The 14,156-nt window shown below is 41.5% G+C and overlaps 1 protein-coding gene across 2 annotated transcripts in view; it reads left to right on the top strand.

Moving 5' to 3' along the window:
• Positions 1–540: 540 nt before the first annotated feature.
• Positions 541–14,156, top strand: part of TOM1L1 (target of myb1 like 1 membrane trafficking protein) — a 64,266-nt gene continuing 50,650 nt past the window's right edge. Inside the window, exons 1-5 of one of the 2 annotated variants that reach the window (XM_004457222.5) lie at positions 541–759; positions 3,017–3,101; positions 4,603–4,681; positions 12,407–12,556; positions 13,175–13,300. In XM_004457222.5, the coding sequence (XP_004457279.2) occupies positions 702–759; positions 3,017–3,101; positions 4,603–4,681; positions 12,407–12,556; positions 13,175–13,300 (498 nt within the window). In that variant the 5' untranslated portion in view covers positions 541–701. The remainder of the gene's footprint in view (positions 760–3,016; positions 3,102–4,602; positions 4,682–12,406; positions 12,557–13,174; positions 13,301–14,156) is intronic. The other variant, XR_188143.4, reaches the window with a different exon arrangement.

Genomic DNA, 14,156 nt, shown 5'->3' with positions numbered 1-14,156 from the left:
TTGGAAGGCCCGGGATCGCAAACCTCCTGGTCTGGAAGACAACCCCTTCTCCAATCAGTCCGCTGCAGCTTTAAAGGGCAGGGGACACGCCTCCCGGATCTGTGGGGGTGATGGGCAAATGTTTCTAGTTATTCAATGGCCAAATATTTATTTTGTGGGTGCTCAGCAGTGACCTAAGCGGTTTATGCCCTGCTCTTAATTCTCACAATAATCTTTAAATTTGTGCTATTAACTCCATATTTCCTTTGCTACAAAGGGCAGTAAAGGAGGCGCGGAGAGAAGCAGAAATCTGCTACCTAAACAGCGAGGTCAGAGCCCGGGTCTCCAATTTCCACGCCGTGGATCCAGGCTCGCCCGGCTCGCCGGAGTCGGGAAGACCGCCCGAGTCCGGAGTGGGAGCCGCGCGTCACTCCGGTGGCCTCCACGCGGCCGCCGCGACCCGGTGGCTCCCACCGCGACGCGGACAGCCCCCACCTCCCCGCAGCCCCGCCGGGCTCGCGGCAGGTGAGCGCCGCTCCGCGAGGCCCCGCCCCTCGGCCCGCGTCGGGGCCGGCGCCCTCCCGGGGCCAGGCGGACGCACCGCCATCTCCCGAGCCCGGGAAGCGCTCGGGCGAAGAGGAGGAGCCAGGCGCTCCGAGCGGGTGGACTCGGGAGGCCGAGGGCGGAGGCGGATTTGCCGGGTCCGCCTTTCTCGAGCTACCATGGCGTTTGGGAAGAGCCACCGGGACCCCTACGCGACCTCCGTGGGCCACCTCATAGGTAAGGACGCCAGGAGGAAGACGCCCGGGCAGGTTTGGGTCGGGCGACCCTTACCGGCTTTTCACTCCGTTGTCGGCCATCGGAGGACGGAGTTGGTCCAAGTTTGAGGAAATCCTTCCCCCATCCCCGCAGCTTTCGCAGGCACCCGTACTTCTCCCGGCACCTCTTAGGCCTTTCTCTCTTGGGTCGACTTCCCCTGGAACCCCTTTATTTTGATGCTTCCTTTGGGGTGGAACAAAACAGGTGAACCACGAGATTCAGGAATGGAGTTTGGGCCTCTACTCGGAGAGACGGGGAACTTCTCTGCCGGGTAAAGGGTATTCATAAAGTGAATTCACTTGGCGGGCACAGAATTATGTCCGTTTTGCAGACGAGAAAAAGAAGGCTCAAGGAGATTGAGCGACTTCACTGTGAGAGCCAGGTCTCTCCAAACCAGGTCTCTTAGGCACTAACCGGAATTGCTTTTCAGAGTAAACAAAGGGAAAGAAAATGCCCAGCCTTGGAATGAAGGAAGGCGGGAGCAGAGGAGAGGTATGGGGTCACAGGATGCCTAGGAAGGCCGCTAAGGATCTTGCACTGCAAATTTCAGTTCTCTCCTCTGGCTCTACTCTGAATAAGGTGTGCCAAAGCAAAAGCAAAAGTGGGCTGTTCGACTGGCACCAGCTGGGTCTTCTCTCTCATCTCCCTTGGGAACCGGGTGTGGCACGAGTGCATATTAATGCATGCTGGGAAGGTAGTGGGGTGATGAAATCGTGAGGATTGGATAGTTATAGAAAGGCGGCTTCGATTTGGAGAATTTGGATCCTAGCCCAATTAACTGCTGTGTGATCCTGAACTTGCTGAACCTTAGTTACCACATTTTAATAAGACCACAAGAGTGACTATCATACAGGATATGCTAAGGAAGAGATGCTTTCTAAAGTGTCCATAGCTTTACCCACTTTGGATATTGGATATTAAAATGAACTGTAAGCAGAAATGATTCAGACTGCATCTTCACAGGCAGAGAAACTTATGCAATAATTCTGATTATTTAATGTTGTTGCAACATTTACTGACTACCAACTAGGCACTGGTGAGGTAAAGGTAAGACATCTCAAACCTCAGTGAACACACAGTCTTATAGGGAATTGGGGCACAATTTTGTAGTAATCACAACACAATACCTTTGTAATATGAAAAAATGTAAACCACACAAAACATAAGAAGAGGGAAATGAACCCTGCTGTGACTTTTGAAGGATGAATAGCCATTTTCTCGAAACAGGGGAAGGTGGGAAGAAGAGCAGGGACTGGGGAGGGAAGCCAGAAGGAACAGTATGTTCCTGATAACATAAGGTTGCTCAGCTCTGTCCATTCAATGCCAAATCCACCTGGCTTTGCTAGATGGGAAGCAGGCTAAACTTTGGACTTCCCTCAACCAAGCTCTTATTCTTTCTAGCCCTTTTTTTTTCTCTCTCATACACCAGGATTCCATGTTTTTACTCTAAGGGATCCAATCCTCTCTCATAGGAAAAATGTTAAATTCAGTCACATTGAGTATTCTGTTACCCTTTCCAGACTTCATTTTGTATTCTTAAAGGGAATGTATGAAGAGGGAAAGATACCCTATTATTTAATGATGGGGTTGCAGATACAGGAACATTGAAATCTTCCTGGTGCATCTTTGGTTAGTACAGGTGCCCAGAGTGACCACTTACTGCGAAAGAACACAGGAGTTCTCTCTTTCTCTGCCTTTCCCTCTAATTTCTCCTCCCCTGGAGTCCTTATCTATCAGTGAGTTAGAAAACTAGATTTGAATCCTAGTTTTATCTTGTATTGGCTGTGTACCCTTAGGTAATTTTCTTAACCTCTCTGAATCTCTGTATCATTGCTAAGAATGGGTTAAATGAAATTGCATAAGATAAAATACTTAGCACTTATCTCTGAAAGCAGGTGGACCTTCCAGTTGGCCTGTCCTGGTCTGGTTGTTTTTAAGATGTCACTCATTTTTGTGCGATCTATGTATCTTAAAAAAAAAAAGTAACTAAAAAAAAGGTCACTCATTACTGTGGCAACAGCATTGCCCTGAACTTGGGACCTAAATGATGCCTCAATTACTGGGAATTGTTAAGGGTTAAAAATAAAGTCTCTTTGCCCTTTAGTTGTATAAACCTAACGGTACTTCCTCATGAACCCTATGCACATTATTTCAGGAAGACCAGGTGTTTTTTGTTCTGTCATATCTCAGACTTAATACAAGGGCTTTTTCTTTGCAGAAAAGGCAACATTTGCTGGAGTTCAGACTGAAGACTGGGGCCAGTTCATGCACATCTGTGACATGATTAACACTATCCCTGATGGGTGAGTACTATGTGCTGTTCATGCATTTATTTGCCTTGGAAAAGAAGCATCAAAATCACAGTGCATTTTTTCTTGCACACCCCTTGAATTTCTTGTTGAAAGAGTATTTTCATCATCCCCCTGGAGAATCCTCTGCCTTTCGAAGACTTGTCAGGTTGAAATATTGGGGTTAACGCTTGCTCCATCAACCCCATGTGGACTAGCTGAGAGTCCATCATATTCCACCACCCAACCCTTTGCTTTCTCGTTTTTTTTTTAAGGAGGCACTGGGAACTGAACCTGGGACCTCCCATGTGGGAGGGAGGCGCCTAATCACTTGAACTGTCTTTGCTCCACTCCCTTTTGCTTTCTCCTTAATAGTTTCAAATTTTGTCTCTGGGAGGTTCAAATTCCTTTTCTTCAAAGGATGAAAAAGAGGGATAAAATTCTTCCTGCTTTGATTGCCATTACTTTATGTTAATGAAACTGACAAATACTATGAAGAAACTACTCACTTCCTGGTGGCGACCTTTCTCTGGCAGTCATCGTTATTAACTAGGAAATAATCTAGCATTCTTTTTTCCTCTTTCTGCCACAGGACAACTTTTTACTCTCAGAATGTTATTTTATCTATGATCATTCTGTGTTCTCAAGTGATGTGCTTTCTTTTGTCATATTTTTTAAACTTTAAAGAATTCAAATTATTTTTTTTTAAATCACTGAGACAACTAATTTGCATCTATAGTCTGAATTATAGGTTATTGTAAGATATGCCATTCTGTTAATTTGCTTGTGCCAAGTAAAATGATAACTGACAGCAAAAGAGAGTTAATCTTGTTCCTTTTGGTGAAAAAAGTGCTTAATTATTGAGTATATATTAATGGAAAGTGCTAGCAGTTGTTACTTTTAAAAATATATAATGTTTTCCCTATAATCTTGTTTACCATGTTTAGTTCCTCTCTGGATCTTTTCATCACTGACATTGATTTCTTCTTTGCTAGTAAAACAAAGGGAATCTCGTAAAGTACATTTCAACCGTCTAATTATAGTAACATGAAATCGTAGCAAATATTTAACTGACCTAGTTAGTACAATTTCTCCTACATCCCGTTGACTATAGGGTGTTCAGAAAATACTAGTGGTGTAAATTAAAATGAGCAGCTTTCATTGGTTTGGGAATTACATTTCCTATAAATTAGTTCTGTGCATTGATGGGGGATATGGGTATGAGCACGTACCTCTGTGTGCATTCTAGAGTGCTCAACCCTTTTATATAGCTTATTTAATTCTTACAATAGGGCAGTTGTTATTGTCTGTCCATATTCATAAGGAAACTGAGGCATGAGAATTTAAGAGATCTGCCCAGGGTCACACAGTAGAACCAAGGCTAGAGCCCTTGTCTTCTGGACTTCGTGCCCTTGTCTTCTGGACTTCGTATCCTTTCCTCTTTCCATACACATACTGCTTTTCGGAGACTCTTTTCAGCAAATGTTTAATTTAGTAATTTCACTATTTGCCATAGGCCAAAAGATGCAGTAAAAGCTTTGAAGAAAAGGATTTCCAAAAACTACAATCATAAAGAAATCCAGCTTACCTTGTCAGTAAGTACTTTAATGTTTTAGGTAAAAAGAAATGCAAATACTCTGAGATAATCAATAGATTACCAAAGAGTCATATACAGTTTGAGTTAAAACTGGTGGTGTAGAGAACTGCAGGACTGAGAAAGTATAGTTAATTTTACTAGCATTTCATGGAAAGAAATTCCTGGAAGAGCAATTTTTCCTGGTCAAGAGATAGGAAGAGATAAAAACTTGTATTGTTGAATCAATCAAGAAGTTTGTGTGTAAGCTACCTGTTAATTGAAGATAAGGAGAAATGAAGTCTTGAAATATGCCTCCCCATAGTTTTCTACCTCACTTGAACGCCTTTGTGGAATCTGAGATGCTGCCAGCTCATTAAGTTTAAACCAGGATCTCTTGTCTAGTATAATTTGGAGAAATGTTCTTTGTTGATTTATGCAGTTCTCCCGTGTGCCATATTTTCTGTGATTTGGGTTTGGAAGCTTATTTGACTTGTTCCCATTTCCCCCCTATCCTTGGCCATATGACCTCTTCAGTCACTTTGGTGAGTTACCCTTTTTTACTTTGGTTATGTTTTGCAAATCCCGCCTGTTGCCTGAGAGTGAGCTGTGTAGCTTTCTAATTTCTCCTGCACGCCTTCATTTACCTCAGCCCAGCCCAGGCCATGCATGGTTCTAGCACGAATTAGCCTGCCTTACACTTCTCCTGTGAGCTTTGGAAATGTTTATTAAGAGGGCTGTGGGGCAGGTGGTGAGCACAAGCTCCGATTTCCTAGTTTCATGTGGAAGAAAATTCATCACATCTTGCTTACTTGGAAGGTGATCAAGAGGAATGAGAAAAAATGAAATGAAACTGTCTTGATGATAGCACTGAAGAAACCCTTCCGTTTTGGATCTGAATATGGTTTGAGTATTTTCTTCCCTCCCTGTTTTGGTTTCCCCTCTGTCCCCTAATCATGGTGGCCACCCCAGGTAGTTACAGAATGGAGAAAACATGGAAAGAGGAGTGAGGCACTTCTGTAGAAGTATCAGAACAATGGGTCAATGATAGGAATAAACCTCTAATTAGAATGGCATCTTTCAGATCACTTTCTTGATTGATGCTCTCAACAATCCTGTGCAGTAGTTTTATTATTAATTTCATTTCACAGATGAAGAAACTGAAACTTAGAGAGGTAACGTGACTTTTCCAAGGTTAAATGGCTATTAAGCATAGCTAAGATTTGAATCCAGTCAGATTCTAAATTCCATGCTGTTTGCCTCATATCACCTCGGAATGAAGCAAAGCTATTAGAATGGACTACTGTGTTTCACTGGTTTTCTTCACCTTCCTGATGCATGGTGCTGGGACCAGTATATCAGGGTATCGTATCAGGTGTTAACTGAACTAATGATTGAGTGTGCCTCCCCCCTCCAACAAGCACACCATACCACCTCTTCCAATATCCAGGAAGACTCAAGAACTAACAGAAGAATTGGGGATAGAAAGATAGGAAGGTGTGCCCTAAAATGAAGTGGATCTAGGTTACCTCAAGGCTGCAAAGGGTTTGGAGAATTAAGTGAGAAAGATAAGGGTAACAGATGATGAATATGTGCTACCTTCTTTGTTACAGCATGGGGTATTCTTTTTCTCATGATTGTTAACATTTGCCTCATTTTCTATTATGTATCCATGTCCAACCTCTACTTGACATTTTTGTGGTTGGTTCTTTTTCATTTTTATAACAGCTTTATTGAAATATAATTCACCTACCACACAATTTACCCATTTAAAGTATACAGTTCAATGATTTTCAGTATATTCAGAGTTGTGTAGCCATGCTGTGTGGTTGCTTCTTATCTCCATCTCCATGCCATCTCCCATCATGGTTCCCTCTGAGGGTGCCCCAGGGCCTTTCCCTGAGGAAGTTGAGTTATTCAAAAGTGTTGTCCCTTCTTGCCCTGCTTTTCTTTGGACTCTCACTCTTCTTCTGCACAGATAGACTAATCTCTCAAGCCTTACTACCTGCTAGCTGCCTTTTCCCATTTTCTCTTCCACCTCAGGTAACTGTAGATCATCTGCCTCATGATTTCCACATCAGTACATGAGAACAAGAGAGTTTAAAACCTGTGCCAGAATAAGGGCAAGAGTCACAGATTTAGGGGTCAGAATTCATTTAAAGTCAGGGAAAGTGCCTTGGATTTTCTTTAAATAGGCCTTTGACTCTTGATATCTTTGTGCAGATTTTCCCAGGTTTTAAAGTTAGTGGCCCAGTCACCTTCCTTCATACGACTGACAGCATTGCCTTTGTGTGCTAAGGCCTCGGAACTGACTTTAATATTCACTTTTAAGCTAAACTTAGTAACAAGGGGTATTAGTGGCAGGAGTCATCCAGTGTCTGTCAAAGGGAATTAGAAGCTTACCAATAAATTCTTTAAAATTCAATCCCCACATATGAATTTCCTTTTTATTATTATGAAGAGATGAGAGCTTGTCAGTCAATTGTAAGCATTCTTTATATTATATTTCATTTTGGGTTCTTCTTGGACTTGTTAGCTTTGATTAGATCTTTGATGGGCTATGACTATACTGCAATTTTCTACAATCAGGCAGTGGAGCAGTTTTGTTGAGAAGCCTGTAGTTTTGGGTCTTTTTTTTTTGTATTTTTTTTAAAAGGTATTCTGAACCAGAATATAATTCTGAACCAGAGACTAGCTTTTTCTTGAATGAGTCTATTGTGGTAACTCTCAAAAACACACTACAATTATTGCCAAATGGAAAGTGGTCCAACAGGTTCCTGGGAATCAGTTAACAGGCCTTTGTGGCACACCTGTTAGTTGGTGAGCTCTGGGAGTTTTATTTTTTTATTTATTTTTTTCAAAGATTTATTTATTTTGTATTTATTTCTCTTCCTTCCCCCCTCCCCCCCCAGTTGTCTGCTCTATATGTCCATTCGCTGTGTGTTCTTTTGTGTCCGCTTCTATTCTTGTCAGCAGCACGGGAATCTATGTCTCTTTTTTTGTTGCATCATCTTGCTACGTCAGCTCTCCGTGTGTGCAGCACCACTCCTGAGGAGGCTGCACTTTCTTTCGCGCTGTGCGGCTCTCCTTATGGGGCGTACTCCTTGCGTGTGAGGTTCCCCTACGCAGGGGACACCCCTGCGTGGCACGGCCCTCCTTGTGCAAATCAGCACTTTGCATGGGCCAGCTCCACATGGGTCAGGAGGCCCTGGGTTTGAACCAGGGACCTCCCATGTAGTAGGCGGACACTCTATCCATTGAGCTAAGTCTGCTTCCCCTCTGGGGGTTTTAGAAGTGTATGTTGCCTCTCCAGGAGTTTGTTGCACTTAGAGTGAGAATATTAGGGATGTCATCTTAGGATGGGTGAACTTGATGTGGTCACAGTGGGCTTCTCATTTTTGGTGGCCCTGCAGCCTGGTTGTTGACAGTATGCCTGGGATTATGAGGTTTGAGAATTGATTTAGCCAATTCAATTTATAAAGGGCTGATTGATAAGTTTTTATCTGGTTTAGAAATTTACTGTGAAAATCAAGCTGCCAAATAGCATTTTCTTCTAGCCTTATAGAAAAAGAACACTCATATCAGCTATCCAACACATTCTTTCCTAGTAGAAAATTCTCTATGGAAGCAGATGATTAAAGTAGTTACTATTGGGAAGCAGACTTGGCCCAGTGGTTAGGGTGTCCGTCTGCCACATGGGAGGTCCATGGTTCAATCCCTGGGCCTCCTTGACCCATGTGGAGCTGGCCCATGCACAGTGCTGATGTGCACAAGGAGTGCCCTGCCACGCAGGGGGGTCCCCTGCATAGGGAAGCCCCATGCACAAGGAGTGCGCCCCGTAAGGAGAGCCACCCAGCGCAAAATAAAGTGCAACCTACTCAAGAATGGCACCACACACAGAGAGAGCTGGCACAACAAGATGACACAACAAAAGAAACACAGATTCCCGGTGTCGCTGATAAGGATAGAAGTGATCACAGAAGAACATGTAGTGAATGGACACAGAGAGCAGACAACTGGGGGGGAGAGGGGGGTGGAAGGGGAGAGAAATTTAAAAAATAATAATAAAATAAAGTAGTTACTATTGAGGTCCTACTATGTGACAGCCTCTTTATATATATTGTATTTCATTTAATGTTCTCAACAAGTTTCTAAAGGGAGGTATTATGTCCATTTTGCAAGGAGGTTATGGAGGCTCAGAAAAGTTAAGTGATTTGCCCAATGAAGAGAAAAAGGAGATCAGTGAAGTCTGGAGTCACCCACTTTAGTCTATTGTGATCCCTGGCTCCTCGGCTTTCTGTCCCACCTCAGGTTATGGATTCTTTGTTGCTTATTCCCAGCAATACGGTTTTTGAATATATTTGTACCAAAGCCCACTTTGAAAGTGTATAAAAGCAACACATTTAATTTTCTCCAATTGCCACAGCAGGTTTTATTACTGTTCTAAATGACTTGGGGGATGGAAAGAGATACTGGTGACATAATAGAGAATGTGATATAGAAGTAATGAGTCCTGACATATTGGATTCCAAAGGGAAAACACAAAGGCCATGATAGTGAATCTCCATATGTTAACATTCTCAGCATTTCATGTTGGCTTTTTGGCTGTGTGTGCATACTCCTGCTATGATGAAATCTCAATGCTCTGAAGGTAAAAATTGGTTTGTGAAATATTTAGCAAGAAATTCGTTCCTTTTACTATGAGACAAAGTAAGATTTAGAGTGTCTAAGTATCTTGTCTAAGACTATACAACCAGTTGAGTGAAGTATTCCTATAAGCTCCCATTGAACTAAAGGTACTTTTCCTCTCAACATTTCACCCAATAAAAAACATCGTAATAATATATCAAGCTAAAAGTCTTTTATGTAGTTTTTCACCTTGTCTTCCTCTAACTAACATGCATTTGTACAGATTCATCTTGATGTGTTTTAGATTTTGTTTTTATTTTTCTTTGCCTTAAAGGTTTTCCCTGTTTCACATAGCTGCATTTGCTCAGCTTCTGTGTTTCCTGATTGCCTGCTTGGCCATGGTGCCCTTAAAACTACAGCAGCTTCATACCTGTTTCGTTTTGTGTTGCCATTAAAGCAGGGGTTCTTAACATGGGGTCTGTGAGCTTGAATTTAAATTAAAAAAACATTATTCTTGGGGGGACGTGTTGGTGTGGGTGTGATGTATGTATTAAAAAATACACAGTATAGTGTGGACTTAGTAGGGGCTCTGTGGTAGTTTTCACTTGACAGGCAAGGGGTCTGTGAAACAAAAAAGGTTAAGAACCCGCACATTAAAGTGTCACCTAAAATACAGAGCATGGTATAAAGTCAATTTTTAGAGCTTGTTTTCTTCAGAGATGATGATACCTATCCTTGTCATGTTATGCTTTCTGTGACCTCTCTAACACAGGTGGTAGCATTGAGGTGAGATTTAATTTTGTTTTTAATTCACCTTTAGAAGTCTGCTTTCTGCATGCAGTCTTCAATACCAGTCTGATTTCTACTCATGTTGCTTTATTTAAAATGATTTTGTCAAAGTGACTAATGGCATCACATATTCTTGAATGTTTTAACACCTTCATGCTTTGGGAAATGCCCTTGTTAGGCTTTACTCACACTGCTTTACCCCTATTTTGTGCTTAGATTTCTGTCAGTTGCTCCTGGGTTGCTTTATTGCGTTTCCTTCCAGCTTGTGTAATGGAGGAACCCGTTGTTCTATCCATTCTGCCTCTCTGTTTCACTTAGGCAACTTTGGTGATTCACTTTTGGCCCTCCCCACTTCTGAAGTGTAGCTATGCATGCACAGCTCTGTGCTAAACATCTCAGCTTGAATGTCCCACTATCCTTTTAAACTTCAGAATGTCTGCATTTCAGCCCATCAGTTTTACTCCTAGACCACCCCCATCCATCCACTTCCAAATTTCCGTCCAAGATATCAGCAGTCTTGTACAGAATAGAAGTCACATACCTTTCAGTCTTCTTCCTTTTGAGATAACACCCAGTCATTGAAAGTTCTTCCTTTATAATTCTCTTGTGCCTTTCCCTTCCCTACACCCCTTACCCTTCTCGCTTAGGCTTTTCTGCAGCAAACCTAAACTAACTGGATAACTCTATGATTCCAGGTTCTTCCCGCTCCGATTCCCTCTGTAGAGTACTGCCTGGCAACCTTTCCAGAATATTCCTTTGCACACATTAACCTTTCTCTCAAGTTGGGCACAGAGGTGTAATGGTAACAAACTAACATTCCTCCAGCTGCCACTCGGTGCTTTCAAGATTATGTCCAGACTCTTTACCCTACTGTACAAATGTCTTTACAATCTGAATGAGGTACATCCAGTCTTTTTTTTTTCCCTAATGTTTTCTTTTTTTTTTTCTTTTTTAGATTTATTTTATTTATTTCTCCCCACCCCCCTTGTTGTTTTTCACTTACTGTGTGTCTTCCTTATTTCTTTAGGAGGCACTGGGAGCCGAACCCAGGTCCTCTGATGTGGGAGGGAGGTCCCTAATTGCTTGAGCATCTTCATTCCCTGCTTTGTTGTGTCTCTCATTATGTTTTTACTCCCCACGTCTCTTGTTGTATCATCTTGTTATGTCAGTTCTCTGTGCCTGCGTCAGCTCGTTGTCCTCTTTAGGAGGCCCCAGAAACTCTGCTACCTGCTTTGTTGTGTCTCTTATTTGGTTTTTCCTTCTTGTGTCTCTTGTGTCAGCTTGACATGCCTGCCCATTGTGCCAGCTCACTCTCTGCTTTCAGGAGGCACCAGGATCCAAACCAGCAACCTCCCATGTGGTAGGCAGGAGCCACATCCACTTTTCCCATCCATTCTTAATCTAACTTAGCTCCCCAATGTCCCCACATAAAGATGCAGCTACTAGAGATGAACCAAAGTACTTATTTTCCCCTCACAACTCATGCACCTTGACACTTTTGCATTTTTAAAATATCATTTACCTGTCTGGAATTAATAGATAACTCTACACTCATTTTTACTTCATCTTTCAAGGTCCAGCCTAGGCCCAACCTTTTCTTTTTTTTTTTAGGTACTGGGGGCCAGGAATTGAACCCAGGACCTCATATGTGGGAAGCCCACACTCAACCACTGAATCACATCACCCCTGAATTTTTTTTTTGTTCGTTTTTGCTTGCTGTTTGCTTGTTTGTTTTGTCAGGAGGCACTGGGAACCAAATCCAGGACCACCCATGTGGGAGGCAGTGCTTAACCACTTGAGCCACATCTGCTCCCCCTCGCCTTTTCTAAAAGTCTTGTAAAATGACTCTGGCCCTAAATTATTATGCCTGCTTATAAAGGTCTGTAACTAGGGTTACTATGTAATTTATTCATACAAACTGGGGCACTTATGAGAGCACAAGGGAGTACCACCAGTAATAAAGCAGGACAACAGATATACTAGGACACTGCTGGACAAACTGGGATTAATGGCACTCTGTCTAGAGCCCATGTGTTTTGTTGTTGCTATCCATTTGGCACTGGCATTTTTTACCTGTATTGCTGTTAATCCTTTTCTGTGTCTCGACTCCCCAACAAGGCTGTCTACCAGGCAGTTATATTGTTTTGTGTAGTTCCTCACATCCCCAGAACCTAAAACTTTGCTGTATTTTTTAGTAGATGCTATATGTTTTAGTAGATACTAAATTATGCTTATTAAAGTGCTGGTAGAAATGACTATGCAGCATTCCTGTATTCAGGAACCAGTTTTGTCAGTGAGATATAATATTTCATTTTTCTCTCTAATTTAGCTTATTGACATGTGCATGCAGAATTGTGGTCCAAGTTTCCAATCTCTGATTGTGAAGAAGGAATTCGTTAAAGATAGTCTAGTTAAGCTGCTGAATCCCAGATACACCTTACCATTAAACATTCAGAATAAAATCTTAAATTTTATTAAGGTAAGTCTGTTAAAAACCTAATGGGGTAGAAAAGTTCTAAGATTAGGGATTTAATTACATAACTCCTGATTGGTTCAGTGCTCCTTTACAAACCTAAGGTTGAGCCAGAGGACATTTTTACATTTTTATTTTCTATGTAATAATAATTAATTGGCATTGAATAATGCCTTCTTTATGAAGAAATTATAGTAATTTCCCTACTTTTCTTTCTGTTTCTAGTTTTTCCATGTCTGGTAGGAAAGAGTGATGTGTATGTTCATTTGGAAACTATTTCCTATAGTAATAAATCGACTAGTTCAAGGCTATTTGGCAAAAGAGATCTTGATGCTATTTTAGAATCTATTAAATCTGAATCTAGTATAGCAAAAACCAATCAGTAATATCTATCTCAAAGTTACATTAAGATAATGAAGCATAGGAGTCTGATGATTGAAAATATTTTGTAGTGTTATTCTAGTTTTTGAAAATGTACATTTTGTTTATGGCATTCTAAAGTAGCTTTCTCTTTTTGAGTAATGTACATAATTCTCAATCTCCCGTTTTCTATCACCAGCTTAAGAATTATATTTTGGTTTTGTTCCTGTTTTGACTCTGGATCTTTCCGTCTCTTGAATTCAGACTTGGTCACAGGGTTTCCCAGGAGGTGTGGATGTAAGTGAAGTGAAAGAAGTGTACCTTGACCTACTTAAGAAAGGCATTCAGTTTCCTCCCTCAGATGCAGAGGCTGACACAGCAAGAAAAGAGGTAGGAGGCCTTTCCTTGACCTTTGCACAGTAAGATAGCATATTACTAGAGTCATTTTTCACACCAAAGGTCAGATCTAGCTCCACTCATCTTAAGAAAAAAAATTTATTAGAAGGATATTGAGATATCTCATAAATAACAAGCCACAAGAAGGTTGGTATTAGCTGGTCCTTTGGAACAACAGGAAACCAAACACTCAAATGCCTTATAACTTGTCTTCTTCTCTTTGACCAACACTTTCATTCCTTTCTCTCATTGCAGACTAGCTTTGTCTATGTGGTAGACAACATAGCTCCCAGATTTTCATGTTACAGCTTTTAGCTTTTTCAGATTCCGGGTCAAAAATCCTTGTAGAAGGGACTTGTTGAACCAGTCTTGGGCAGTTTCCCATCTCTGGATAAATCAGCTGAGGTCATATAAAAACATGGCAGCTCTCATGAAAATCATTTGGATGTAGGAGAGGAGGGGTCAGTTTTCAAAAGAAAAGGTTGGTGCTGGGTAGACAAAGTAATAGGTCTCCATCATAAGTAGTTGTATCAAAAATTACATGTTCATTATTAATAACAATAAGAGAATGTATTCTTTCTCAAGTTTGCAAATTTTCAAGATTTTAAACTTGTAACACTTTGGGTAGGTGATTACAATTCACTTCTTATCTTTCTTTCTGTGATTTCTAACATGTGAAGACAGTAGTTCTTTCCTTCTGAAGATTGGTGAGTCTTGTCTTGGTGGAATAAACAATTCCAGTCTAAACCAGAAATCTGACTTTCCCAGATGCTCCATCCTGAGTGCTAATTCTTCTACCTTTGCAGGCTTCTCAGGTCCATTAGTCCTCTGATGCATCCTTTTATGTACC

The sequence above is a fragment of the Dasypus novemcinctus genome, chromosome 21, assembly GCF_030445035.2.
Source record: "Dasypus novemcinctus isolate mDasNov1 chromosome 21, mDasNov1.1.hap2, whole genome shotgun sequence".
Taxonomy (NCBI): domain Eukaryota; kingdom Metazoa; phylum Chordata; class Mammalia; order Cingulata; family Dasypodidae; genus Dasypus; species Dasypus novemcinctus.
The sequence above is the reverse complement of the archived record's forward strand: the minus strand, read 5'-3'. Positions and strand labels throughout refer to the sequence as shown.